This window comes from Podarcis pityusensis (assembly GCF_964106645.2).
Source record: "Podarcis pityusensis genome assembly, chromosome: 4".
Classification (NCBI taxonomy): domain Eukaryota; kingdom Metazoa; phylum Chordata; class Lepidosauria; order Squamata; family Lacertidae; genus Podarcis; species Podarcis pityusensis.
In genome coordinates this window covers 74,738,567-74,766,307 of record NC_138027.1, presented here as the reverse complement: position 1 = coordinate 74,766,307, position 27,741 = coordinate 74,738,567, and the positions used below count along the sequence as shown (strand labels likewise).

The 27,741-nt window shown below is 43.3% G+C and overlaps 1 protein-coding gene across 3 annotated transcripts in view; it reads left to right on the top strand.

Moving 5' to 3' along the window:
- Positions 1 to 23,907, top strand: part of VWA3B (von Willebrand factor A domain containing 3B) — a 66,428-nt gene extending 42,521 nt beyond the window's left edge. For 2 of the 3 annotated variants that reach the window (XM_081001283.1, XM_081001285.1), the window contains exons 21-29: positions 682 to 800; positions 2,890 to 2,940; positions 5,837 to 6,056; positions 12,050 to 12,161; positions 14,619 to 14,743; positions 17,217 to 17,354; positions 17,857 to 17,954; positions 19,621 to 19,856; positions 23,524 to 23,907. In XM_081001283.1, coding sequence (XP_080857409.1) covers positions 682 to 800; positions 2,890 to 2,940; positions 5,837 to 6,056; positions 12,050 to 12,161; positions 14,619 to 14,743; positions 17,217 to 17,354; positions 17,857 to 17,954; positions 19,621 to 19,856; positions 23,524 to 23,792 — 1,368 coding nt within the window. In that variant the 3' untranslated portion in view covers positions 23,793 to 23,907. The remainder of the gene's footprint in view (positions 1 to 681; positions 801 to 2,889; positions 2,941 to 5,836; positions 6,057 to 12,049; positions 12,162 to 14,618; positions 14,744 to 17,216; positions 17,355 to 17,856; positions 17,955 to 19,620; positions 19,857 to 23,523) is intronic. The other variant, XM_081001284.1, reaches the window with a different exon arrangement.
- The last annotated feature ends 3,834 nt before the right edge of the window (positions 23,908 to 27,741 follow it).

The following is a 27,741-nucleotide window of genomic DNA, read 5'->3' as shown; positions in this document are numbered from 1 at the left end:
ATAAACCCAGCAGTACACAGACGTTAGCCCACTGTTATTGTATGAATCACAGTGACACCTGGCATAATTTTGGTAGTATTTTAGATTTCCCATGAGGTCTTCAGTAGATGGCCTCCTCTGTGTGCCCTCACCATCTGAATGTGAGGTGAGTCAAATGCTGTCCCCAGAGAGAATCATAGAGTTGTAGAGTTGGAAGGAATCCTGAGAATCACCTAGTCCAACCTTCTGCAGTGCAGGAATATGCAGCTGTCCTGCATGGGGATCGAACTTCCAGCCTTGGCGTTATCAGCACCACGCTCTAACCAGCTGAGCTATCCAGGCTGAGGTCTGCTTGGTGCCTACTTTGTATTCATGTCAGCCCTTGCGAAAGGCTTCTTTACTGTTTAAAGCTGCTTGGATTTTACTGTTTTATTTCTTGTTGGCTTATAGTTATTTTTAGCTAAATTGTAATTTGTTAACTGCCTTTTTCTATTGTAATCCCCCACCCTGCCCCCTGGAAGCGTACCTATAATTGCTAGGTAAACAATCACATGTGCTGGGGATTTGTGGGCTAGTAGCATTCAAAGCTTTCTTTTTGTTCCCTACTTAGCCTAGTTAGACTCAATACATTCTATGGCTGTGCATGCTTCAGAATTTGACAGTGACAAGTTTCAAAGGCCTGATCCTGTGTTTCTGCGGCAGGTTCTCCCCTTTGCCCATGTGAGCAACAATAAGAAATATGTCACGCTGATCAATCCTCAAGCAGTGGATCTTGATGCTTATAAGAAGAAGTTGCAAGAAGCAATCAAAGTGTATGAAAGGCAAGTCTACTCTTGTACACACAAAGTATTTTTATTAATTGACATTTTCAAGACTAGGACATAAATAAATGTAATATGCAAGATACATTTGGCCATTAATATTTATTAATACTCCATTAGTTATTCATAGAGTTGATTTTAGGCATTTGGAAATAATGCATTTATCTTCCTCAAAGTTTTTAACTTGCTTTTCAAGACAGAAATGTGTTTTCTGCTCCTCTCTAAGATTGGTTGGCGTTTTGGGGGAAGACAACTGTACGATTTGAATTTCTTCAGCTGTAAAATAGCATTATATATTTGAAACAGTTACTGTTTTCCCTATGGGACTTCTCCAAGCTGGAATATCAAGAGGACAAATTTCAATATGGAGCTGTTTGCAAATGACCAAGCAATAACTCTAAATGTCTCTCACAGCAGCTGTTCAGGCTTGTCTATTACGCCACGAATGGTACATTATATTTCTGCAAATTGAATTTGCAGGGGTTGAAGCGCAAGTTTCTGAATCGCGATAGGTCGAACTTTTATTTGATGCCTGCCAAATTGTCCAATTTGTCTTTGCACGGAAAAGCTTTAATGAAGAAGGACGCATGACATTAACTCGTCCTCCTCGATAAATAACCCAAGCGCTATTAGCATGATATTTAGTTGAAGCAAAAAATGGCAGTAACAATAATGCCATACCTTCCAGAAAGAAGGAGAATATTTCCTGCTGGGCGGTGAATGACACCCCACCCCACCCCCGAAACAAAGAGATCTTAAAACTACAGTGAATTATTGTTTGGAATAATCACAGGCATAAGAAAAGGAGCAGGTGGCGAACAGAAAGCAACATGTGCCCTTCAGAAATAAATATCCCGAGGCTGTCAGATTTTATGCCTGTGAATAAATTAGGGAATCTCAGTATGTGACACAAAAATTATCCTGGAATGCTTCATTATACCCTGGAATGCACAAATGCCCTTGGCATGCTGTCGTAGCTCTGGCCCCTGACTGCCAAAAGGATGCACCTGTGGTTCAGAGAGAGACGGGGTTAGTTCAGGACTGCTGCCAAATTCCTTCCGGGGGAGCTGTGCTGCACCTGAGGGCTCTTCACCAGACCCGTTTCATGGGAACAAACCTCCCAGAAGCTGCCATTCTGCAGGTCCTCTTGGTATCCTTTTTTTTACCACAGGGATGGAGAACATCTGCTGCCTCCCAGATGCTGTTGGACTCCACTCCCATCAGCCAACAGCCAGGAATTATGGGAGTTGTAGTTCAACAGCGTATGGAAGGGCCACAGGTTCCGCATCCCTGCTTTACCGAAACCGTTGAATGATTTGATTTGTTGGTTTACCTTCAAGGTGGCACTTAATTGTTTCAGCAGGCCTTCAGTAGAAAACCACCACATATCCTGTTAGTGGAGTAGTAGCTTGCTACCAGACTGATAAAATCGAAAGGAAAAGCCATGGCTCAGTAGGAGAGTATATGCATTGCAAGTTCAGTTCCCGGTATGTCCAGTTAAATGGCCAAGTAGGAGATGATGGGAAAGACCACTGCCTGAGACCCTGGAAAGCCCCCCACCCCAGCTTCAGCTCCTTGAGGGTCAATTGTCCCACTAGAATGATGTGCAATGCAGATTCCAGCCCCCTCTACTCCCATGCATGAGTAGAAGCACCTTCAGATTACATAGGACATCTGTAGACCAAGCCATTGTGTGTTATATGTGAAGCCAGCATCAATCCTGACCAACTAATGTTTTATCAGCTGTGTGGCTTGTTTATATTACTCTGTACTGGATGGAACTCCCAATGGAACAGCATTGTGCAGGCTACAATGGGAATTCACCTGCATTCTTCCACGTCCCTGGTTGTGTCACATTGTTACTGTGAAAAGCAATGTTTTCCTGATGCCTTTGTTTTCAGAGGATAATTTTGAATTTCATAGTTGGCCGATGAGGACAGCTTGACACTTCTTTTTTACGGCCTCTCAGAGTACAGATTTGCCACAGGTCTCCCTCCCCTATTTTAAAAAGAATGGAGCGTTCTGTTTTATTTAATCTCGTTAAGTGCACTTACTGCGCTCTGAGAAACTGTTGTGTTTTCATTAACAGGCGACTTGATCAGCTTATTTGGAGAGCGTTACCCCAGGAGGAAAAAGACAAGTAAGATGCTGCCTTCTTGCTTTCCAGCTCAAGAATTTTTTTTTTTTTTTATTTTTTAAAAAGTATAGATGGAATGGGAGCCACTGTTTCATGTCTCCGTTGGAAGTGCACCTTGAGTTTTAGGCATTTTATTTCATGCTTTTTAAAATCATCTCTATAGTGCAGGGGGGGGCTTTCTGTTGAGGGCCACAGTCCCTTAGGGAAAGTTTGTCAGGGGCCATATGCCAGTGATGGGGGGGGCTGGAGGTAAAAGTGGGTGGGGCACCCCCTTTTCTTTCTGTTTGACCTCTCTCTCTCTGTTTTCTGTCATCTCCTTTTGACTTATCTCCCTTCCTTGCTATCTTCATGAAACTTCACTGAGGGTTGCAGGTTGTCCCTCCCCCCCACGCACCCGGACTCTAGCGGCTCCAAGATCCATAAGGGGTTGCCAGACCCTCCAAGTGTCCCTATTTTCAAGGGAATGTCCCAGATTTACAGAAGCCGTCCCGCTTTCTGATTTGATCCTGGAAAGTCCTGCTTTTCCTTAGGACGACCCTCTTTTCATCAGAGAAATGTTGGAGAAATGAAAGCAGCCCTGTATAGGGAAGGTTTTTTTATTAAACTTTTTAAAAATGTTTTTTTATGTTTTTATGTATGTTGGAAGCCGCCCAGAGTGTCTAGGGCTACCCAGTCAGATGGGTGGGGTGCTATTCTTATGGAATAGGATGTCCCTATTCTCACTGGAGAAATGTTGGAGGGTATTGGTTGTGGCTAATAGGAAATGATGTCATATTTTTCATGTATGCAAAGCATCACTTGATGTTGCATTTGCTAGTGGGTGAGGATGCCTCTCTCATGACTGGGCACATAAGAAGTGTATCCAGCCTGTACCAATAGCCTAATATGTTTAATTCTGCAAAGTTCTAGCCTAATTCGCATGAATTAAATAACACAGGTTTAGTCCGTGCTTACGTAATGTGTTCTGTCAGGAGCCCATACATAGTTGATTTTTTGGTGCAAGTGGAACCCTATTGGGCCCTTCTGTCACCTGACCCTTGCTGAGTTGGTAGCTGTGGTACTTCCTTTTCTCACGGTTTTTTGAGAGCAGGTCTGCCACTCCTTCCTTCAGCAACTGCCGTGATAACGCTCTAGCTGCTATTTAAGAACCCTGGAGCCATTACAGGCAGGCTGTTATACACTGGAGGTGTTTTGCTCCCCAGTGCAACCTAGCTACAGCCCCTGCACCAAGCTCAAGGGTACCCCACATAGACTGCATGACGGTAATCCAAAACTTGAGGATATCAATGCATGGACAACTGTGCTCACACTATTCTGGTCCAGGAATGGCTGTAGCTGTCTTACCAGCCGAAGTTGGTAAAAGGAACTCCTAGCCACTGAGGACACCTTAGCCTCTGGTGACAGAGCTGAATCATGGAGCAGTCCCAGACTGCACTCCTGTTCCTTCAAGGGGAGTTCGACCCCATCCAGGGCAGCCAACTTACCTACTTCCCAGACCCAGGAAACACCCACAGAGCCCTGTCTTGCCAGAAGTCAGTTTATTAGTCCTCGTCCAACCCACCAATGTATGGTTTTCTCATAGTACCACAGTATGATCAAAATGAAGATAAGTCTCACCTTACTTGATTGGAAAAGAAGGTCTGCTTAGTCCAGCATTCTGCTTCATGAAGCAATCACCCTTATTATTCTGGCAGTTTGCAAACAGGACATGAAGGGAAGTGCCTTTCTTTGTCCCCAGCCTCTGGCATGCAAATGTATACTGTGCTTGTGTAGGTACTGTTATTTTTGCTTACATCATGGAACCCAAGGCAGTTCTCAAGCGACCTCCCATCCAAGCACTGACCAGGCCCAGACCTGTTTAGCTTTAGCAGGGTAGTAGTCTTAAGTGCCTTCAGATTGTACCCTGGGAGGTTCCATTTACCTGTCATAGCTAAGAGCCCCTGGTTGACCTCTATGAATTTGCCGTCATTTTTCGTCGTGGGGGCTCCATGCTTTTAACTACAGCATAAAACAGCCAAGTTCAATAGTTGCAACTTTCCCCATCACCATACTTTCCAAGCCGGGAAGCCTCCAGAAGTCAAAGCGAAGTTGTCTAGAGGAGGCTGCTGCTTGTTCTTCCTTAGTGGCATAGGAGAGCCAGGGGAAAAAAATCACACCTGGCAACCAATATACTCCCTTGGTTTCAGATAGTACATGGGTAGACAAGTCTATAAACCCCAGGACGCAAATTTTCACACCCCTCTAGCGACTATGGTGGCTCGTTGACCAGAAGTAATGTATTTTGCATTAACTCAGGAAGTGTATACTCGATTCTGACCAAACTTAATCCTCCTTATGTCTATTGTAAACTCTTCAACTGGTTGATCATGACACCCACAACATACGTAGATGTCAGGGATTGGACTGAAGAGGAATGGTGGGGACCACCCCCCGAACCTTCCCGAGAAGAGGAGGACAGTATAGATTTAAAACAGTGGTTTGCAGAAGGTCATAGCTGCAGAGGGGAGAAGCTGGGAAATATTGGGAGAGCAGTAGGAAGAAGAAGCACCAGGGGAGAGACAGATGACAGACTCGTTGTCTTTAGAAAGCATTCATGACCCCTCCTCTCCCAGGACTAGGTGTGCCTTGAGAGTAGTAGAACTGAAAGCTCAGAGGCAGAAAGCACTGGTTAGCTGGCACAGGGACTAAGGGGGTGGGACTTTACTTGGAGCAACACCATTATCTAAGAGAGACCACATTCCTTCATCTCTCTCTGTGAATATTGAATAAATCACTTGGTAAGAACTCTTCTTGTTTATCTGCTTCTTGGTTGACACAGTGGGAGGGATAGGATTCCCTTAAGCCTGACAGTATCTCTTGTTATGTAGCCTCAGAGTGCAAGTCCCGTTTTCGCTTTTAGGTTCGAACAGAACAAGCCGGTCTCGTATATAGAACGTAAGGAATCTTTGCTCCAGGCCTTAGAAAATGCGAGTTGGCCCATCTCCTACGAAGAGGTGATGTTGTTGGAAGATGAGATTCTGACAGGATTAACGTATGAACAGCAGGCCATTGAACTTAAAGAAGCTTCCAAAGAGGAACCCCAGAGAATCTGTCCCCTTCGGATCTGCCCTGCTAAACAGGTAGGTGGTATTTCATTACTTATTTATTTATTTATGGGGTGTTTCATTTTGTTTTTTTACAAGAAATGCACAAGACAGCTTGCAAAAAAATAAATAAAAAATCAGTAAAATGCAAGAAAGAAACGCAATCTTAGGGACGAACTGAGAAGCCAAAGTGAAGTGCATTTTAAAAGAGCAGTAGAGTACACACTTCATTAGCAATGCCACCAGCATAGTTTTCAAGCATAAGCAACATATTGAAAATACTCGGGTTTTTAAGGTTCGCGGTAGCTTTGTTTGGCATGTTTTGCCTATGTATGGAAATAAAAGATGGAAAGGAAATGATATAGCACAACTTTTCAAGAAAAGAGATCTATTTTTTTTTCTTCATGACAAAGAAACCCTTAAAATTTAATCATGGTGACCTCCAAAGGTCACCAAATAAGCTTTGGGCTTCAATGGGTATTTGAACCCAGGTTTCCTCATGTGCAACATTACATCCAGCAGCAACAGCAGATGGGCACTGGGTTGCCACTTTGTGCCCTATCATAGAATCATAGAGTTGGAAGGGACCTTGAAGGTTATGTTGCTCAGTGCAGGATCTACAGTGCAGGACCATCCCTGACAGATGTCCACCCAGCCATTGTTTAAATACCTTCTGGGAAGGAAAGTCCACCACTTCCTTCTATTTTAATTTGCTGGTTTAATAAGCCAGCTTCGTAAGCCATGATTATGAAACTAACCATGGTTGGCTTCTTATGAAGATGACCAGAGCTTGTATTCAACCAAGGGATTCAGTAAACCTGAAGTAGGCAGAGGTTGTCCTCTCAGCCACGCGGGAGGAGGTGAGGAAATGCAAGCCCAACACTTTGTTTGGGCTTGTTGCAGCTCATCCCTTTAGCGCCAAACCATTGTTTACTCTTGTGAGTGAACGCAGCATCTGTACGTTACTGTGATACTCCCTCTGAGAAAGACCAGACAAGAAATGTGAACTGTGAAACTTCCCAATGTATGCCAGTCACGTGCAGCATTATTCCTTTTCTCCACTTAAAAAATGTTATCTAATTGAAATGTTGAGGACTGCAACCTCAGTTGCAAAGGTGCTTGCTTGCTTGCTTCCCTTGGTGAGGGATTTTTAGAGCCAAACCTAGTGCTGTGTTCCATGTTGAGGAGTGAGATACTACTTTATAAAATATATAAATGGAAACATTTGTGCGTGATGGTTCGTCTCCTACAAGGGTGCATTGTATTGGGCTTAGACAAATATGCATGACTGTAACTGAAATATACTCAGAGTCTTGTAGTGATTTCATGCTCTTTATTGCAGCTTGTAAAACAGTGATTAAATTGCCCCCCAAACCTCAGGCTTTTATATACATTATTTACACAATGAGTCCTGTCTGATTGGCTGATTCTGCTTCCCTCCTAGAGCCAATCAGTTGTTGCATTCTACGATCCTAGCAGCCTAATAGGCTGATTAACTTCCTCCTGGAGCCTGATTGGTCTTTTCCTGCAAGCCAATCAGTTGCTGCATTCTAGGATCCTACTTGCCTATTGTTCTAGGATGTACTAGCTTAGTACATAACAGTAACCTTTTGATAAAATGAAAATGTTGTTTTTCTTTGTGCGCATAATGGGGATGGAGCAGCTTTCACTGGCACTTTCTAAACATACCAGGGATGTGAGTTTCCTTAAACCTCTTGTGCAGGGAAACGGCAGCACATTTAGCAGCCAGTTTGGCTTTAAATATCACTCATTTGTATGAAATAGGCACCTGCTACTTGGAGAGGAAATGATGCTCTACGCTTTGATTGACTGATGTAATCTGTAATTTCAAATGGACAGTTGATAAATGAAAACTTTCGCCCAGCAGGATTATGCTAAATCAACCATTCAGTCAGGGAAACAAAAAAATTATTGAGGAAAGTGTTATCAAAATGCTAATAAAGCTTCTTCCTTATTTCTTTTTAAAAGCTCTTTGGCAAGCATTACAGAGGGAGCTTATCTTTTGAGAAAAGGCCAGACCTCTGGCAGATTTCCAATTGTGTATTTCTTTCAATCTTAACAAAGTGAAAAGCTCTCATTTTGCTACCAGTTAAACAAGAGATGGCTTATGTTCAAATGCGGAGAGATTTAGAAAAGTGCCCTTATCTTACCTACAAATGCCTACTCAGAAGACCTCTAGTTCAGTGGAATTTGTTCACAAGTAAGCATGCATAGGATTGCGGTTTTGATCACATAAACCAGAGCCTTCCAACTGTGTGTCGCGACACATTAGTGTGTCTGCTGCAGTGTGTAGCGCAAACGCTCCCCGCACTCCTCCTGGGGCTGGAAAGGGGTTTGTTTAACCTCCAGTTTGCTGGCGAAATTGAATTACCGTGTCGCGAAATGATGCATGTCTAAAAAGTGTGTCACCAACATTTAAAGTTTGGAAAGCTGTGACCTAAACGATCAACGCTTCTACAGCACAGTGTGCCACATGAAGTAGAAATAAGATACAGTCGTACCTCAGAAGTCGAACGGAATCTGTTCCGGAAGTCCGTTCGGAAGCTGCATTGGATGTTTGGGTTCCAAAAGAACGTTCGCAGACCGTAACACTCACCTCTGGGCTTGTGGTGTTTGGGAGCCAAAATGTTCAAATCGCAAGGCGTTCAACTTCCGAGGTATGACTGTACTGGCTCTTAAGAGCTGAGAGAGGGCATTTTGGGGCACAGCCCTGTCCTTCAAGGAAAAATGGTATACAATTAATAAAGGAGAGGTGTCAGACTGAGGAAAGGACCTAGAGGGATACTAGGGACCATCACAAACATCAGACAGCTGTAGAGACCACCCAGAGTCAGCTCTGTAGTCAGTCACTTCCCTGAGGCTTCCCTTTTGGGTTTCGGTCCCTCAACACAGCCACCTAAATTTCACAAAGCATGACTGCAAGATGTCTCCTCCCTGTAAGGACACAGCTACACAGCAGCATCTTGGTCACCTCACAGCCCCTCTGTCCTTGATCCTCTCTGGCGTGCATCATGCCTTACCAGTCTTCTGACATGTGGGTCAGTTCCCCACAGGCACCCCCCTCCCTGTCAGCCTCTGCATAACAAATATCCACATGATGCCTTGGAATGACTGTGTGTGTCCTGCCCCACAGGCAGAGGAGATCCTTTCTAATTCTGCATTTCAACTCTGCCACTGAAAAGTTGTTTCATGCTAGTATGGCTCACCGTGAATGGTGCTTGTAAAAAGGGCTGGGGGGGGGGAGCTGGCTTAATAATAATGATTGAAGATAATATCCGGTGCCCTTGAATCTCTAAAATCTTTGATATATCCTAATAAAAATAGGAAGCGTCCATTAAGTGAGTACGGTAGCTGTTGATAATCTTCCTCTAACCCACCAGTTCATTCCTCCGCTCTGCAGGAGCAGAAACATTTCTGCACTTTACCAGTTCCTTCTGGTGTGTTTCCCTCCTGCTGTCCTGACATGCCAACATATGCTACTGACTGCGATGTGATTAACACCGTGCAATCACTTATCCTGAGACAACCTGCATTAGCAGCCTAATCAGAGCCCCATCTTCAGTAATTGCTAATCTGCAGCTGCAAAGCTTCAGGACTGAGTGGTAGAAATGCAGGTGTCATTCAGAAATGGTGTTGAGCTCAGGATAGAAATGAAATGTTTCAAACAATGGCTTGTCCCCCCCTCCCCCCGTTTTTTATTTGTCTTGCCTAAATGTTTACTTAACTTATTTTGTGCACACACCCTAAACAGGAGCTATACTCAACATGACTTGATGTTAGAAAAAGATGTTTGGCAAGGTACATTTCCTTTGTATATTAGTGAATGCAATGCTGTTTTCTTGGAATTTAAATCTTTGGACAAATCTGGACAAATCTGATTTTTTAAAAAGCACTGAGGAGATGGCCTATTAATGCTGAAAGAGAAATAGTAACCTTTTATGGCTGAGCTTATCAGTTGCCTATCTGTTCAGACCTAATGCTGAATTAATGTAAGCTATCAAAAAAAGCTGGAAAGTTGGTATTGTTAAGCTTGTGGGTAGAGTTGCACCATTGCTGTTGTTTGTACAGATGGCTAAAAGATCTTTGTTGTTTAGTCGTGTCCGACTCTTCTTGACCCCATGGGCCAGAGCACACCAGGCACTCCTGTCTTCCACTGCCTCCCACAGTTTGGTCAAACTCATGCTGGTAGCTGTCGTCCCCTTCTCCTTGTGCCCTCCATCCTTCCCAACATCAGGGTTTTCCAGAGAGTCTTCTCTTCTCATGAGGTGGCCAAAGTATTGGGGCCTCAGCTTCAGGATCTGTCCTTCCAGTGAGCACTCAGGGCTGATTTCCTTAAGAATGGATCGGTTTGATCTTCTTGCAGTCCATGGGACTCTCAAGAGTCTCCTCCAGCACCATAATTCAAAAGCATCAATTCTTCCGCGATTAGCCTTCTTTATGGTCCAGCTCTCACTTCCATAGCTTTAACTATACGGACCTTTGTCAACAAGGTGATGTCTCTGCTTTTTAAGATGCTGTCTAAAAGATCTACCGAGCCTCAAAACAGAGTTACGGAGGCACTGACGACTTCTTCTAGAAGGCAGAAATGTGCAGAGCAGATTTTTTTTGTCTGAAACAGATTCCATAAAAGTCAGATCACATAAGTTTAGACTAGGTTGCCTTAGATCAGAAAATGAAATGTTATTGTAATTGCAAAAGCATAAAGGAGGAAGAAGACTTGGCATTTAATAGAGCACCTTTCAAGTGTTAGCACATTTCGCACATCCATGGCACTGATGAAGAGGGTTACAGAAAATGAGTATTCAAAGCTAGTAGCTTTAAGAGGGATTGGGAACATTTTCTGCTTCCCTTGAAAGAGTAGATTCTTTGAGCTAGATTCAGTTGTTCCCTCAGCATGGATCCCAATAATTTGGTTTGAGGGGATGCTCAGAGGGTTGGGTGGGTTCTTCCACTAATAGAGGAATAGGGGCAGCTATTTCCCTGATCGACCCTCTTTCCCCTGTTGCTCCCAAAAACTACCTTTCAGAGGGTCCCTCAAACCTTTGGAACAAATTGGGTGTGGGTATTAGGGGCTGCAGTGGGAATGGTGAATGAAAATGCCCTTTCTGCCCTCAGAAGCTTTCACTGGATCAAAAACCAGTATGTGGGTGGAACAACAGCACTCAAAGTTTCTCCTCCTGAGATACCTGCTTTTCATGCTCCAAGGCAGCTGCAGCATTTATTATCTATCCAATGTCACATAGCCTTTTCTTGTCTAGCCTAGATTATTTCCCCCCCATTTGCTGGTGATATATTTTATTCTCCATCCCATTTTGCCCCTGGAGCAGCTATTTGTTTCCAAAGACATGATTAGAGCAAAACGTTCTGCTGTTCATGAGGTTGATGGGGTCTTGGCCAGGAAAGGACCCCATCGTGGTTTTATTCTACAAAAGAAGATTTGAAACTGTAGGAACATAGAATCATAGAGTTGGAAGTGACCACAAGGATCATCTGGTCCAACTCCCTGCAATGCAGGGATCTTTTGTCCAACGTGGGGCTCAAACCCACAACCTTGAGATTAAGAGTCTCATGTTCTGCTGACTGAGACATGAAGCTGATTTATTTTGAATCAGACCATTGGTTCCTTCAGTCATATTTCCCAACCTGATTAGCAATGGCTGAAGAGAAATTCCCTGTAAAGAACTTCCCTAACCCTGTAATGATATATTTGCCACTGGAAGTCCTGGGGAATGAATCTGGTATCATCTATATGCAAAGCATCTGCCCTACTACTGATCTACAGCCCCCCATTTGACCAATAAGTCATTCTGAACGCTAGCTGTTCTTAAATATTACACTGAAAAGTGCTAAGCGCTTACTACTAAAGCTGCAAAAGTTTTGTTTTATGCATATTGCCCCACTGTATGCCCTTTTTTCTGTTGTTGTTGTTGTTGTTGTCTAGTTATGATGTACATCTCAAGAACTGGGGGTGGGCGAATCTCTCTCTTTCTCATTTATATGCAACACAGAAATTTTCATCAAAGCTACAGGAAAAGAAGCCGCAGAAAGGGAAAAGGGTTGATGCTCTCAAGGGCCACAAGGTCATTGCAAGATCAGAAAGCACGGGATTTTACTACCCAGGTAATTACATTGTAAATAGTAGTTTGTTTGGCTTGGAATTCTACCCTAAAACCAGTGTCAAGACCTGGCGTGTGGATGGGAGTCCTTTGGAGCAGGAAGTGATAACTAATCAGCCAGGATAGTTACCAAATGTAATATTTAGCTCGCAATGCAGAGATATTACATAGTTGGCAATGCTGGTTCAAATGTTTAGGATCTATACATATTTTGAGGAATGGGCATTAGTGCCTATGTGGGGGTATATGCTTACGTGTGTGTGCAGAATTTTCAAATCTTGGCAGTGTGCAGTGGGGAAGAAAGGAAGGACGCACATGGGACTGTCAGGGGCACCTGTTACCATAGAACTGTCGGAACTTGTGTTCGACAGAGCTACTCCTCCAGTCGAGCCTTCGGAATCTCCTCCGACGATGATTAACAACCTGAACCTTTGATAAGGCTGCAGAGATGTTCTCCATTCATCAGAGTATCAAACACAGCAGAAGAGATGAGAGGTTTGAGCTACATTGCTAGGTTTCATTTCTAACTACGCAGACAGAAAAGAAATATACATGCTTTCTCTGTGAAAGCAGAGAGCAACCAAAAAACAAAGGAACAGGAAACCAGTAACATCACATCCATCTCCTGTCTTCCGTGAGACTTCCAACAGCCTGGAATCTCTGGAATGCAAAACAGAGTCTTGTGACTCCAAGCACTGCACAGTGGCTTAAACAGAAACTAACATCCTCCCCCTTTCTGTGAACACCACTGGGCAGTGTGTCAGTACAATCTCAGTACAAACCCAGTTTCTGTACATAGGTACAGTGTTGATCCCTTGGAACAACCTTGGACAATAAATCAGCAGGAATTTCATTACCTGGCATATAGGACACCGTTACGAGTCCTTTCTGGACACATTCTCTAGCATGTTGCAGCTTCAATTGCAAGTGCTTTGTGCTTTGCTTACACCCTTCAAAAGTCAGCAAAGCCAAACATGCTTTGTTGTCCTGATAAACCTGGATTGGACACTTTACAGGAATTCTCATGTCTCTACACAATTGTAACAACCATTCACAATCCACAAGTGAATAAGATAGTGCATTCAGTTCAGCTTCACAAGAACTTAAGCTTACTGTTGTTTGCTTCTTGCACGACCAATCAAATAGACCCTGGTTGTACATGGAATCTCTGGAATGCAAAACAGAGTCTTGTGACTCCAAGCACTGCACAGTGGCATAAACAGAAACTAACAAGAACTGGAAGCAACCTTAAAAGTTACCCATAGTCCAACCCCCTCCCAATGCAGGCAACCTACTATTACAGACTTAACACAAATGCTGTATGTGAGACTTGGAAACTTGTACCGAATGCTGAAGTTCTTCCCTCTTACGTATCCACTGTTGGCTGTGCATTCAGTGGGTTTGAGAATGTGTCTGCATAAGAGCCATTGCAAAGGAGGAAGGATCCTTGTTTCAAGCAGCTCTGTGTGCATACATTGGTACGCGTTCAAGTTCCCTTTCCGCACTTTCTAAACGCATGACTGAGGGTGGATCTAAACACAGGGAAAAGAACGTGCTATGATTAAGTCAGAAATTAGATCGTTTTAACCAGTGCTTTTTTTCTGGGGGGACGCAGGGGTACGCATACCCCTAAACATTTTGTGAGTCTAAGTATGGCCTCACTGAGGGGCAGTATTTCAATATGAGTAGGGAAATGAGAGTACCCCTAAACATTTTTTTAAAGAAAAAAAAGCACTGGTTTTAACAAAAGAAAAAAAATCTCTATGGAAAACCGCATTTAAAAAATTTCCTGCTATCTGGCGCCATCTGGTGTCACATGTTTATAGTGCCTTCAGATTGCTGTTTCTTTACTAATGTAGCCGAGTCCTGAATGTAAGAACATTCTAATGGACCTGGATAATGTCCCATCTAGTCCAGCGTTCTGTTCTCACAGTGGCCAACCAGATGCCAATGGAGGGCCTGAACCCAATTGTGATTTTCGGCAATTGGCATTTAGAAGTATACTGCCTTGACAGTGGAGGTAGAGCATAGCCATTGTGGCTGGTTGCTGTTGAGAGGGTGGCACAGCTACCCTCTGTGCCCCCCCTCATGCTGCCTTTTAACATGTGAAAGCTGAACACCCCTCAGGTTGCAACCAGTTGTGGGGCCGGAATTAGGAACACATTAGATTTTGTTATCCATTGGTTCATGTCACCCAGGACTGTCTGCTTTAGCTAATGTCAGTTTTCCAGTATTTTCCACGACCCCAAGGAAAGGGGTCTTTCCCAGTTCCATTAGTTGTGATCTGTAAATGGAGCTGCCAGCAGTTGAGCTGCCTCATCTGTAGTCAGTGCATATGCTCTGCACTGAGCTTTGAAAACCAGTTTTTAAAGAAAGCTGTTTCCATTTATTTCGCACACTGCAAAGCACAGCATGTAATCTGAATCATGGATTGCTTTCTCTCTCCTGGTCTTTGTTTTAGGGACGGTAATACGAACCATCACTCCTTTTTACGCACTTGTTGATTTCAACTGTGGGCACACGGAGATCGTCCCCTTGAAGTTCATTATACCTGTGGGGGGTGCAATGCCTTGTCCATCCTTGCAGGTAGGCGATTTACCATTTCTGAAGTGCATGCATGTTCTCCTCTACATAGTTCTTTCTTTAAGGAATGCACCCCCTTCCTTTTAGCTCATCCAAGTTGCCCAGTCTTTTTTACTGGGTGCAAATGGGACCAGAGTAGGCGAACTTACCTGTCTGAGGTTGATATTGGGCTTTCTTATTGAAATATACTTGGAGTCGAGTGTGGATTTCATGCTCTTTATTCAGCTCATAGTGGTGAGGAGGCATGGAAGTTCCCCCAGAATGTCTGCTTTATATACATTATTTACACAATGGGCCCAACGTGATTGGCTAATTCCGGGATTCACCTGTAGGCCAATCAGGTTGCGGATTCACTTCCACCTGGAGCTGGATTGGGTGGCTCCTGTGGACCAATCAGACTGCTGCATTCTGGACCCTATTGTTCTAGGACCAATCAGACTGCTGCATTCTGAATCCTATTGTTCTAGGACCAATCAGACTGCTGCATTCTGAATCCTATTGTTCTAGGACCAATCAGACTGCTGCATTCTGAATCCTATTGTTCTAGGACCAATCAGACTGCTGCATTCTGAATCCTATTGTTCTAGGACCAGTCAGACTGCTGCCTTTTGGATCCTATTCAACTCAGTACATAACACTTATCTAAGGATGCATGTGAAGGGTGATGAACCCATGTGGTGGCCAGCCATAAGGTGCAACTCTGGTGAATAAAATTTCTGAAACACTTACAGGAAAACTTAAAAGAAAAAGAGGTATAGGTGTCTGGGCATATGCAGGAATCCTGCCATCTCCCCACCAAAAGAAAGCACTTCCCCTTGATTCTCTGTATATAAAAGCAGGGTGTAGTTGCTCAGTGGAGTCAGAGTTACTTATTACTTATTCTATAATGCTCTTTCATAACTACAGTCGTACCTTGGTTTTTGAACAGCTTAGTTCTGAACGTTTTGGCTCCCAAGCGCCGCAAACCCGGAAGTGACTGTTCCAGTTTGCAAACTATTTTTGGAAGCCGAACGTCCGACGGGGCTTCTGCGGCCTCTGATTGGTTTCGGAAGCCGCACTTTGGTTTCTGAACGTTTTGGAAGTTGAGCGGACTTCCGGAACGGATTCCGTTTGACTTCCAAGGTAGGACTGTATTTCTATAAAGAAGGGACACAGTCATAGATGGAAGGACATATTGCTAGGGCCGGCCCACCTGTTAGACGTGGTGAGGCAGTCACCTCAGGTGGCAGGCAGACTGGGGACAGCTGCGAAGGGTGGCAGATCTAGGCCTCTGAACAGTTCGCCACCTCCTATACTTGTCGCCTGTGGCCACTGTGTAATAAACAGCAGAACTGCTGCTACTGGCAGCTGCCCCTCTCAGGCCTTTTTTCTTCCTCCCATTACCCTCAGTGTGCTGGTGCATCCCTGGACTGCCTCCAGTCGCCTCAGACGGCAGCAGTGAATGAGGCAGTGGTGGTGGTGGGAGACAGCAGTGGTGGAAGAGGTGGCGGCAGTGTGGGAGAGCGCCATTTTCTGTTTTGCCACTCAGGCAGCAAAAACGTCTTGGAGACCCAAAACAGTATGATACATGAGATTAGTGAGAGTACGTTTCATTCAGCTGTTTGTTTTTAAATGTAAATGCCAGCTATGCGGTGATATCAGAACTTGTGGCACATGATGAATGCATGCTGACACATTTTTAAGGACATTTCTAAGTTGTCAACAATTCGCTTTGCCCTACTCCTTTGCTACACAAGGGCATAATGTTTATAGTATGGCCATAATATTTCACTTCCTGATTCACAGGTGAATAAAGTTTGGGTTTAAGCCACTTGGATGCTTTGGGGAGAACTTTAGCTGCAGAAGAAAGGCATTGGTTTAGGTTTTTTGGTTTTTTTTAGTTGAAACTGTAAGCTCACAAAGTATACAGTCGTACCTTGGAAGTCGAATGGAATCCGCTCTGTTTGACTTCCAAAATGTTCAAAAACCAAATCATGGCTTCTAATTGGCTGCAGGAAACTCCTGTAGCCAATCAGAAGCCGTGGAAGCCCCGTCGGACGTTAGGGTTCCAAAGAACATTCGCAAACTGGAACAAACATTTGTGGTGTTCAGAAGCCAAAACGTCCAAGTTCCAGGGCATTTGAGATCCAAGGTATGACTGTACAGTTGTACCTCGGTTTTTGAAAGTCTCAGAAGTCGAACATTTCGGTTTTCAAACACTGAAAACCTGGAAGTAAATGCTTCCATTTTCGAATGTGCCTCGGAAGTCGAACGGCTTCCTCTGAGTGTTTCTCAATTTCCTCAATTAAATTCCTTTGTGCCTTGGTTTTCAAATGTTACAGAAGTTGAATGGTCTTCCGGAATGGATTACGTTCGAAAACTGAGGTACCACTGTAATTGCATTCTTGTCTCTGTTAATGGTTAAGAAGATAGGACCTTCAGACCATTAAAATTTAAAGCTGATGTACTCAACCTAACTCTTCTTCTGGTTCTACAGGTTGGAGACTATGTATTTGTAAGAGTTAGGAAACAATTGGGAGACGAGTATTACGTACCTGGTACTGTCATAGCAACTCCACTAAAATCTGATTTAGATGATAAAGTCTACACCATTTTGAAATACAACAACAAAAAGGTAAGACGGCAGGCGGACAGACCTTGAAAACTGCAGTGCCTTTTATTCTTGACACTAATAGCGTCTTTTCCTTTGGTGGAACCATAGAGCTTGGCTTGCACCTTTTCTTCCTGTCGACGCTAGCTGACAGGAAAAATGAGCAATTAACATAAGAAACATATCTGATTAATAAGGACTCTCTTCATTCAGTTCCACTTTATTTTAATGTCGTTCTTACTGCTCTGAAACTTCATCCTTAAAACAACCTATTAATCAACTCTTCTCTTGGCACCAATAACTGTTTTTCCATATGTTCTGCTGTGTTTCAGATTATTCTAGTAAGTTATCCTTTTATCCATTGTGTCTAATTTGTTTCCCCCTTTTAAAAAAATAAATAAATAACCATTGCATTTTGGAAACTTGACTCTTTTTACTTCCATGTACAAGTTTCTTCATGTGAATGGTTGGTTTGACAAGATAAAAGCCACTGGAGTTTAAAGATGTGGTGATTTTGTTGCTGCAGGCATTCTGTGTACGAAATGGGCTTATTAAAATCAGCCATAGAAGGTATTCCTGTTCCTGCTGCTACATAAATATGACCCGAATGATGGATTATCTTGTGTGAGTATACTTGAATCCCATTTTCCCCTCCATTTCATAAATATGTATAGATGTACACATGTGTGTGAGATGAGGTAAATATCAAGCAATGCTACCGATACAAATACTAGAATGATGACAGTAATAATGTTGATTCTGCAAAGCAAGAACAGCAGTCCCAACCAAAATACCCTAGAGATATTAAATGACCTAGAGACAGACGGGCTGTGTGGTAGGAAGGGGTGCAGAGAGATAATAGGGCAACATCATTGTAACAAGAACTGGTGCGTGTGTGTGTTGATGTGTGAATGGAGATGTAAAAAGTACAAGTGGTTTAGAATTATTTATTACATTTAAATGCCTCCCTTTGTCCAAGGATCATGGGGCGGTTTACAATATAAAGACACAAAAATACATACCATAATAACAAATACAGTGGTACCTCGGGTTACATACGCTTCAGGTTACAGGCTCCGCTAACCCAGAAATAGTGCTTCAGGTTAAGAACTTTGCTTCAGGATGAGAACAGAAATCGGGCTCCGGCGGTGCGGCGGCAGCAGGAGGCCCCATTAGCTAAAGTGGTGCTTCAGGTTAAGAACAGTTTCAGGTTAAGAACAGACCTCTGGAACGAATTAAGTACTTAACCCGAGGTACCACTGTACAGCTAAAAGGCCATAGATTGTGTAATTAGCCAAAGCCTGGGTGAAGAGGCAAGTTTTTGCCTGCCGCCTAAAGATAAGTAATGAAGGGGCCAGGTGAGCCTCCTTGGGGAGAGCATTCCACAAACAGGGAGCCACTGCAGAAAAGGCCTGTTCTCGTGTTGCCGCCCTCTGGATTTCTTGTGGAGGGAGCACACAAAGAAGGGACTCAGATGATGATTGTGGGGTCCGGGTTAGTTCATATGGGGAGAGGTATTCTTCGAGCTGTTGTGGTCCTGTGCCATTTAAGGCTTCAAAGGTCAGAACCAGTGCTTTGAATTGGGCCTGGAAACTAACTGAAAGCCAGTGTATTTGGGTCAGTGTTGGTGTTATATGCTCAAGCAGTCTTGCCCCAGTGAGCCACCTGGCCAGTGAATTTGGCACCAGCTAAAGTTTCTGAACCATCCTCAGACGCAGCTGCACATATAGCGCATTGCAGTAATCTAACCTAGAGGTTACCAGGTCATAGAGAGTCTGCACAAACCGAGTATGTGAAGAATGGGAAATGGGTACAGGGGCAGAATTGAGATCAGATAACACCTGGGAACTGTGGGTTAAACCACAGAGCCTAGGACTTGCTGATCAGAAGGTTGGTGGTTCGAATCCCCACCACGGGGTGAGCTCCCGTTGCTCGGTCCCTGCTCCTGCCAACCTAGCAGTTCGAAAGCACGTCAAAGTGCAAGTAGATAAATAGGTACTGCTCCGTCGGGAAGGTAAACGGTGTTTCCGTGCGCTGCTCTGGTTCACCAGAAGCGGCTTAGTCATGTTGGCCACATGACCAAGAAGCTGTACGCCAGCTCCCTCGGCCAATAAAGCGAGATGAGCGCCACAACCCCAGAGTTGGTCACAACTGGACCTAATGGTCAGGGGTCCCTTTACCTTTAACGCCTGGGAACAAGTTTCTGCTTGTCATCTCACGTTAGAGAAAAAAACACACCAGTTGCTGAAATCCTGTCATTTAGCTAATCTGCTGCTTTGAATTAATCTAGACCAAACATAAAAGTTGTGAAGCATTTCCATAGAGCGGCTGAAGAGGCAGAGACTAAATGCATCTCTGCTGGAGGTGAATGGAAGAAGAAGGACAACAGAAAAGGAAGAGCAAAGAGCAGGAAGGATCTCTGCAAAGCATGGCCCTCTGATGAGCAGCTGGCTGCCCCTAGAAGGACAGTGAAAATAAGAGAAAGTAGTTTGTCGCCACCCTCTCATATCAAAGATGGATGTGCAGGTACAACAAGTAAAGTAGAGCAGGAGTCCAGTGATGTTGTAAAGTCAGATATATCCAAAATGGAAAACTTGCATTAGGTCTATTTACTCTATATTTACTATAACTTTGCCTAGTGATTAGGATTCTGTACTTTGATTGTTTCACAGCCCAAGGTTATTTTTAATCCTTGCTTTCTGTATCACGTTCCTAAGCGAGATCTTCTCAGTTAGCCTAACAAGAGAGAAAATACAGACACTTGTCCCTGATCTTCCAGCATATTGTAGGAATGATACTTTCTCCAGGGATACAGTGCTTTGGAGTTTGGGTTTTTGCTTTTTTGCCATTCCTTGGCAAATACCCAAGTGACTACTACCTCCCTTGATATGCCATATTGGTCTCCAGGAAAACTGCCGCCATTTTGTTCTGTTGAGCCACATTAAGAACTTCCTTGTTCTCTCTTTAAAAAACAAACCAAAAACATTTTTATTGAAGGTTTTCAACATATTGTGCACAAAAATCCCAACACATTTATAACAAGCTAGTAAATAATAATAATAATAATAATAATAATAATAATAATATTGGTGATGAAAAAGCAAATATAAAATTGAATACTCATTATCCTTAACAAACACAGTTGTATAAAAAAGAGAAAGAAGAAAAGAACGGAGAAGAAATAACTGAAAAAACCCATTATCACATTATAGATATAATATGTGATAAAGGTTTTTTCCAGTTATTTCTTCTCCATATGTGTGTGTGTGTGTGTGTGTGAGTGAGAGAGAGAGAGAGAGAGAGAGAAGAGAAGAGACTAAAAAGAGAAACTTCTGCCTCGCTGACAATTGTGCATTCCAGAATTGCTTTTACCCCTTTGCAGGATGCAGCTTTACCCAGATTTCCCTCCCAAGCCCAACCTTTAACTTTTAGTCACCCAGACAGTGCAATATGACCCTTCAAATGTCTTTCTAGTAATCCAAATTAATATTTCTCCAGTTTCTATGTAAAATTTCTTATAAAGTCATTTTAACCTGTTCTAGCAATTTGTTGTTCTCAATGAATTGCTTTTCATACTTTGTCTTTTTCTTTTTTACTCAGTAAAAAGCAATAGTAATGTTGCACAACTCCCCTAGTTTGGGAAGGTTCCTGCCTCAGAAGACAGGCATTTGCATCCCACCTCCTTTGTGCTTTTATTATGTTGCTGTAATGTGGTGTTACTATAGACTTACCCGCCTATGTCTGATTCATACATGCACATTAATGGCACAGTGGGTTGCATCTAGTGCTACTGCTTATCAGAGGAGACCCATTCACATTGATAGACACAACTAACTTAAGTCCACTAATTTCAGTGGGTCTACTCTTGAGTAGAATTTCATGGGATGCAACCCAGTGTCCCACTGTGCAGCTTGCAACTGAGCATGGGAACAAGCCCAATCAATTATCTGATGTTTGAAAAATCTGAAGCAATGATGTGATGAAGAATGAGAGTTTTGTCAGATGTTTGATCTTTGTTGGCTCTTTTACACATGCTAGTCATCAAGGGATGAACCTGGAATGTGTATTTCTGTCCCCTTTCTGAGAATGTGCTTCAGATATCAATGTGAATGTACTGACCCATATACAAATTCAGTATATATAATGTATGTTGAATATCTCTTGCAAATCACAGTTTGCGGTCAATATAGTACAATTTCGATATGAAGGCTCCAATCCCACACATGCTTACCTGGGAGTAAGTCACATGAAACTAGTGGGGCTTACTTTTGAGTAGACAGCTGTAAGCTTGCAATGTAAATCCCTTATACATTGTTTCCCAAACTTGTCTCCAGCATTTTTGGACTACAATTCCCATCATTCCTGATCCAGCTAGTTAGGGATGATGGGAGTTGTAGCACAAAAAACAGCAAGTTTGGGAAACATTGCCTTATAATAGGTTCTCTGATAATGCGTCCTATGGCAGCAGACACTTTTCAACTCCCTCCATACTTTGGAAACGAAACAAGAAAAAGAAAAGTTAACGCATGATGTCTCCTGGTTTTGTTTGATCAATGTGTTAAATAATCTGCATTGCTGGATGACAAAGCGACTATGCCCTCGTATTATCCGAGGCTGATCTCCCACATTCATGCAGTGGCTCAGGTTGCACATAATGCTAAGCCAAACTATGGCTTAGCACAAAAATGCAGGATCCTGGAGAGGAGAGCGCGGCTGATTTCCTTCTGCTGTGAGCGAAGTCGTGGTAGCATGTCGTCTGAATCCACAGGACAGCAACAGGACTGAATAAGAAGCAAAGTGGCCTCAGCCTCCTCTCTCAGAACCCGCACGCTAAGCCATAATTTGGTTTAGCATTATGTATGACGATCAGCAAATAATTGACAGTGCCTGCACAGTCTTCATTTCTTTAGTGGCAAGCCAGAGTTTCCATGCTGAATGGTGATTGTGCCTTTCTTAAAGATAAGCACTGACTGCTAGTTTTGAATTTTCTGTGAAAGTGTTGAATGAAATAGAATTTTAAATCCTAAGTCCGCAGACCAAATGGACTCTTATCTAAAGTAGACCTTGATTAAATGTGTGCAGCTTCCATTTATTTGAATAAGTACTCATCTCCTGTCTAGAAAATAATGTCTAGCACGGTTATTGTTAGAATTGTCTCCTTATATTGTATTGTCCACCTTGTTTCGGGATAGTTTAGACCTCTTCCATACTTAAATCTTTGTTAACATAAATCACTGTTACCTTCATTAGTGTATGGTGTATGTTGTAAATCTTAAAACGTGACTTTAATAAAACATGATTTCCTTGTGCATCCATTGGCATGGTTACTTTCTAACAGATTTTATGTGCAGCTGTTTTTATGGATTTGGTTTTTTTCAGATTCCAGATACCTTTGTTTCCCTTTCCTCCAGTTTTCCTTTAAAAAGCACACATAAGATCCATTTTTCAAAGTCTGGTTTGCCAAACTCATGTTGCCCTCTCACCACACGGGAAAGATCCTGCCTTCTGCAGAAACATGGTTATTTCCATAAGGTGGTTGCAGAGGAAAATCTCTTGCGATGAAATGAAAATGGTTGAATTAAGGCAGCAAATGTCGTGACCTCCAAATGTTGATCCACTTCAATTCAGCGAAGCTGTATTTTGGGGGAAGCTGGCGGTTTTAAATGCCGCTCACATTTTCTTCACAAGCTTTTCCAACAGAAAAAGGATATTTTGACTAAAATCCAACTTTCCAAATTTTATTTTATTAAAATAAACAAGCAGCTATATTGGGGGGGGGGGACACGAGAGCAACAGAACTCATCACCAGCAATAAAGCAAAACGTAAAAAGTAGCCCCTATTTAAACCAATGGTGTTTACGTGAGTCATTTTTAAAATTCACATTGCAACCATTCACATGACTACAAATGAGAATGAAGCTCCACACATGCATACCTTTGCTTGCGTGATGAAGCTCCGTACTCCATCAGTCTCTTACGGCAGGTCAGGCAGCTTTGCAGCCATTAATGTTGTCCCCTTCCCTCATATCTATTCACTGCTGTACAGTCCAGGTGCCTTTTATGTTTTCCTGTGCAGTTTGTAATGAGTTCTGTTGCTCTTACATCTCCTCTAACAGGCTGGGGGTGGGTGGGAATTGTTTTGTTTAATCTCATCGATCTTCGCCTTTTCTTCCACCCTTTTCCCCCCTGCCAGCACCTACTTATCGTGGCTTACCACGTCCTCATTCTTCACGAGGTAGAAAGCCGTGGCTGCCTTCAAATGCTTCAGAGTTTAGGATAACTAAGGCCCTCCGGAGCTCTGGTTCTCCTTTGCGCCAGCAGAGCACCCCTCAACTTGTTAGGACGGCTCCCACCAGTAGCAGCAGCGAGACCAGCATTTCGAGCATCGAGAAGGTGGAAGAGCTGGCAAGACGGCTTCAGCAGTACCACATCACGCAAAGGAAAAACAGCCTTGCCATTTAGTTGTAAATAAAGACTGCAAGTTGTGAACAAGGGAGCAGGGAGGGGAAGGGTCTAGTTCCCAGTTATGAAACCGTACTATATCAACCCCAAATAAACCATTTAATTTGATATTAAACTTTTTTAATATTAAAATTGTGCAGCATCACAAGATCTTTGTAAGGAGATCTTTGAAAATCTGGCTGTGCTGTTTAAAAACCGACGAGGAGGCAGACGAAAGGAACCACTTTGGCACGTGCCTAAACTTGGTATGGAGAACAGATGCCCTCTTGTCTGCCTGGATAGTGCAGCTGGTTAGAGCATGTTGCTGATCATCCCAAGGTTGCAGGTTTGATCCCTATTTGGGGCAGCTTTGCAGGGGGTTGGACTAGATGATCCTCAGGGTGCCTTCCAACTCTATGATTCTATGAATATGATGTGAAGTTGTAGATAGGATGCACTTTATGGGTGATTCCAGGTGTATGTCAGTGTCATGTCAGAGCCTGGATTCTGACGAACCGTCCCATGGTGGTGTTTGTCTTGTGTATCCTCCTTCCCTGAAGGAATCTGAAGTCAGGGTGGTGGTGCAGAGAGAATGCATGAACAAAGGAATAAGGAAGGATCAAAATCGCTTTTTCAGTGCTCTATTTGTGCAGTTATGCAGATGACTTCTGCTTGAGGTGGCCTCTGCTAAAAGGGACCGGCATCAGGCTAGCACAGGTAGACATCCTTTAGGTTTCTAGATGTATGATGGAAGAGTTGTGGTTGTAAAGGACAGGTTCTTAATCTTAGAATAATGGAGTATTAGTATTTTTCCCCAGTCTCTTCAGAATTATGAATCTGCTAGTTGTCCCAGTCTTCTTAAAGGACTGGGAAGATATCGGAAGATAGGTCATTACATCCTCTAAGAATGTGACTCTTCCTCTGTTGCTTAAGTTTGAAACACCTGTTGTTTATACTGACATTTATATTCCCCTTTTCCTCCAAGGACCTTAAGGTGGTGTACACAGTTCTTCACCCCTCTCATTTTTATTTAACAACTCTGTGAGGAAGGTTAGTTTGAGAGACTGTGACTGACTCCAGGTCACCCAGTGAGATTTATGGCTGAGTGGGAATTTGATCCCTGGTCTCCCAGTTACCTACTCTTAACACTCTAACCACCACACTGGTTCTGTTGCATATCTTGTCCATTCAGAATTGCATTCAGCAATTACTTTGAAGTGAGAATCTGCCCCATGTGCCCCTTGTGGGTGATATTGATCTCCAGTCAGCACAACCTAACTACAGCAGGAGCATGTGTAGTTCCTAAAACACCAACATACCAGTTATATCAGTGCAGGATTGGGGAGAGTCCCAATGATATTTTCATAGATCATCTGGGGTAGGTAAAGGTAAAGGACCCCGGAAGGTTAAGTCCAGTCAAAGGCGACTATGGGGTTGCGGCGGTCATCTTGCTTTCAGGCCGAAGGAGCCAGCATTTGTCCACAGACAGCTTTCCGAGTCATGTGATCAGCATGTCTAAACCGCTTCTAGTGCAAAGGGACACCGTGACGGAAACCAGAGTGCACAGAAACGCTGTTTACCTTCCCGTCCCAGCAGTACCTATTTATCTACTTGCATTGGCATGCTTTTGAACTGCTAGGTTGGTAGGAGCTGGGACAGAGCAACAGGAGCTCACCCCATTGTGGGTATTGAACCACAAACCTTCCGATCGGCAAGCCCAAGAGGCTCAGTAGTTTAGACCACAGCGCCACCCGCGTCCCTGTCATCTGGGGTACCAGAATCTATTGATGAAATTAATAAACGGCAGCATTTAGATAATATTTGGGATATGATGGGGAAATACAAATGGCAGAACTGTGCCAGAGAAGAAATTCCTACGTTAGCATATGCAAACCAGCCTGCCTGGGCTAGCTTGAGTGCAGAGCTGTTGAGAAATAATGAGGAACCATTGGCAATACAAAATGAAGGTCATTGGCAATACAAAAAAGCTATCCTTCCTCCCCGCCCCCTCCAAGGAATGGACAAAGAAAAGAGATTTGGAAGGTTGCCAAGGCAATTGAGGGGGACGTGGTGTCACAGGAAAATGTGTCCCTTTTGAAAGGTTAAAGGTGTTCTGGGAACAAGAAGGAGGAAGTAGGCAGAACCATCTTGACTCTAACTGGAGGAGGCGGCAGCAAGAGAGTGAGAGCCATGACTGCAGCTTTGAACGTGAGCTTGCTAAAGCTCTGCCAGGGATGATGAGAGACACCGTTAGGGTATAATGTTCTGCACCGTCTCCATTGTAGACTTTAGGTGTAAAGTAAAACCTATTTCTTAACGACACTAGCCTTGACTGCTCCTTGATTTTCCTGACGGAAACACAACCCTGGGTGAGTGCCTGGAACCCCCAGGAATCATGCTACTTCTCAGCAGAGATTGGGGGTGGCACGCAACCTCCGAAAAAATATTATGCCCTTGACACAAAGTTATGCATTGTCATATGTTGGGGAAGAACACAACACAGGGTTTTTGGTGACAGCCACTCCCTGAGTAACACTGTGCTCCACTCTGGGAAAACTGAACCAGATCCTGAGCAGCTTTGACCAGTTTGAAATGGAAAATTGTTAAGTACCTGAGACCTAACAAACGTCATGTTTGTGTCCGTCATGAACTCAAGAGTATTGTCCAAACCAGGCATGGACAACTCAGTTTCATCATAATGTACAGGTAAGTACTAACTTTAATCTCGAAATGTTTTAGTGATGCTGCTGGTCTCCTTTCTGTGTGCCGTGAAGAAATACAGTAGGGATTAACTGATCTCCATGAGACAATCTGGGTCAAGTTTTGTGCTCTGATTTCCCTCTTCTCAATATCACAGCTACTGCTTCCAAGCTTCGCTATGCAGGTTTCAGATTTTTTGACTGTCAAAAGGCCTGTTTCCCATAGATGGTAATTGTCTGTGTAAAATACAGACAGCGCTAGAGGCTGTGAAGTCTCTCTCTGTCTTTAGTGGAAGCTGTACTGCCACCTCTCATTTGACATTCCAAAAAGCATCAGACAGATTAATGGCAATCTCATGGCAGGCTGCTAATCTTAAAACAGGAGAGGGAGGGAGGTAGGGAGAGGCTTAAGCAGAGCATGCACTGCCTGAATAAAAGTGAGGAAAACAGGGATAAAATTGACGCCCAAAGTTGGAAGAGACAAAGGAAGTCTCCAAACTGCCATTGCATTGTCTAAAATGTGGCAGTGCTAAAGAGAAGCACTGGACTTTGAATCTGTGCAGGTTTGGCCCAGCTAATTGGGTTGGCCTATTGGCTTCAGTGGGGCTCCTCAGCTGTATTGCTATGTAGCATATATATAATGGGGTGGCCCTCTCTATATTTTTGGACTCCAACTCCCATCATCCCTGATCATTGACCATGCTGACTAGGGCTGATGGGAATTGTAGTCCAACAGCATCTGGAGGACCATAGATTCCCCACCTCTGACCTCAGTGGTGGTGCAACCCATCCTAAAAGATTAGGACTGGGTTGCCACATCTGTTAGATCTTCTATAATTTTATTATTGACTGGGTTGTCAAAATTGGTTAGAATTTTGGAGAGATTCAGTTTAAAATGAAGAAAAGTCCTCCTGTATTAGACAAATGGCCTGCCTAGTTAAATTTCACAGGATGACTGTGCTTGCATTCATGTAGGGTTCCAAAATCAATGTGTGATTTTGGTAGGTTTGCCTTTAAATGCAAACTGAATTTAATCCCCTCACTCTGCTCTACTCTGCCCTTAGTTTCTGGCCCCTTTGAGGTGGGTTCTACAACACCCCTTATTAGAAGTCTACAAATTCGCATGGTTTACCATTTTTATAATCTGAAAATAAATTCTCTTGTTCATTCGCACACCTTGATTGAATAATGTCTGGTTACATTTTGCCTGCACAGTGCAGGCAAAAAAATAAATAAAAAAAAATTGGCTGAAATGTCAGATGCTGTTCTGC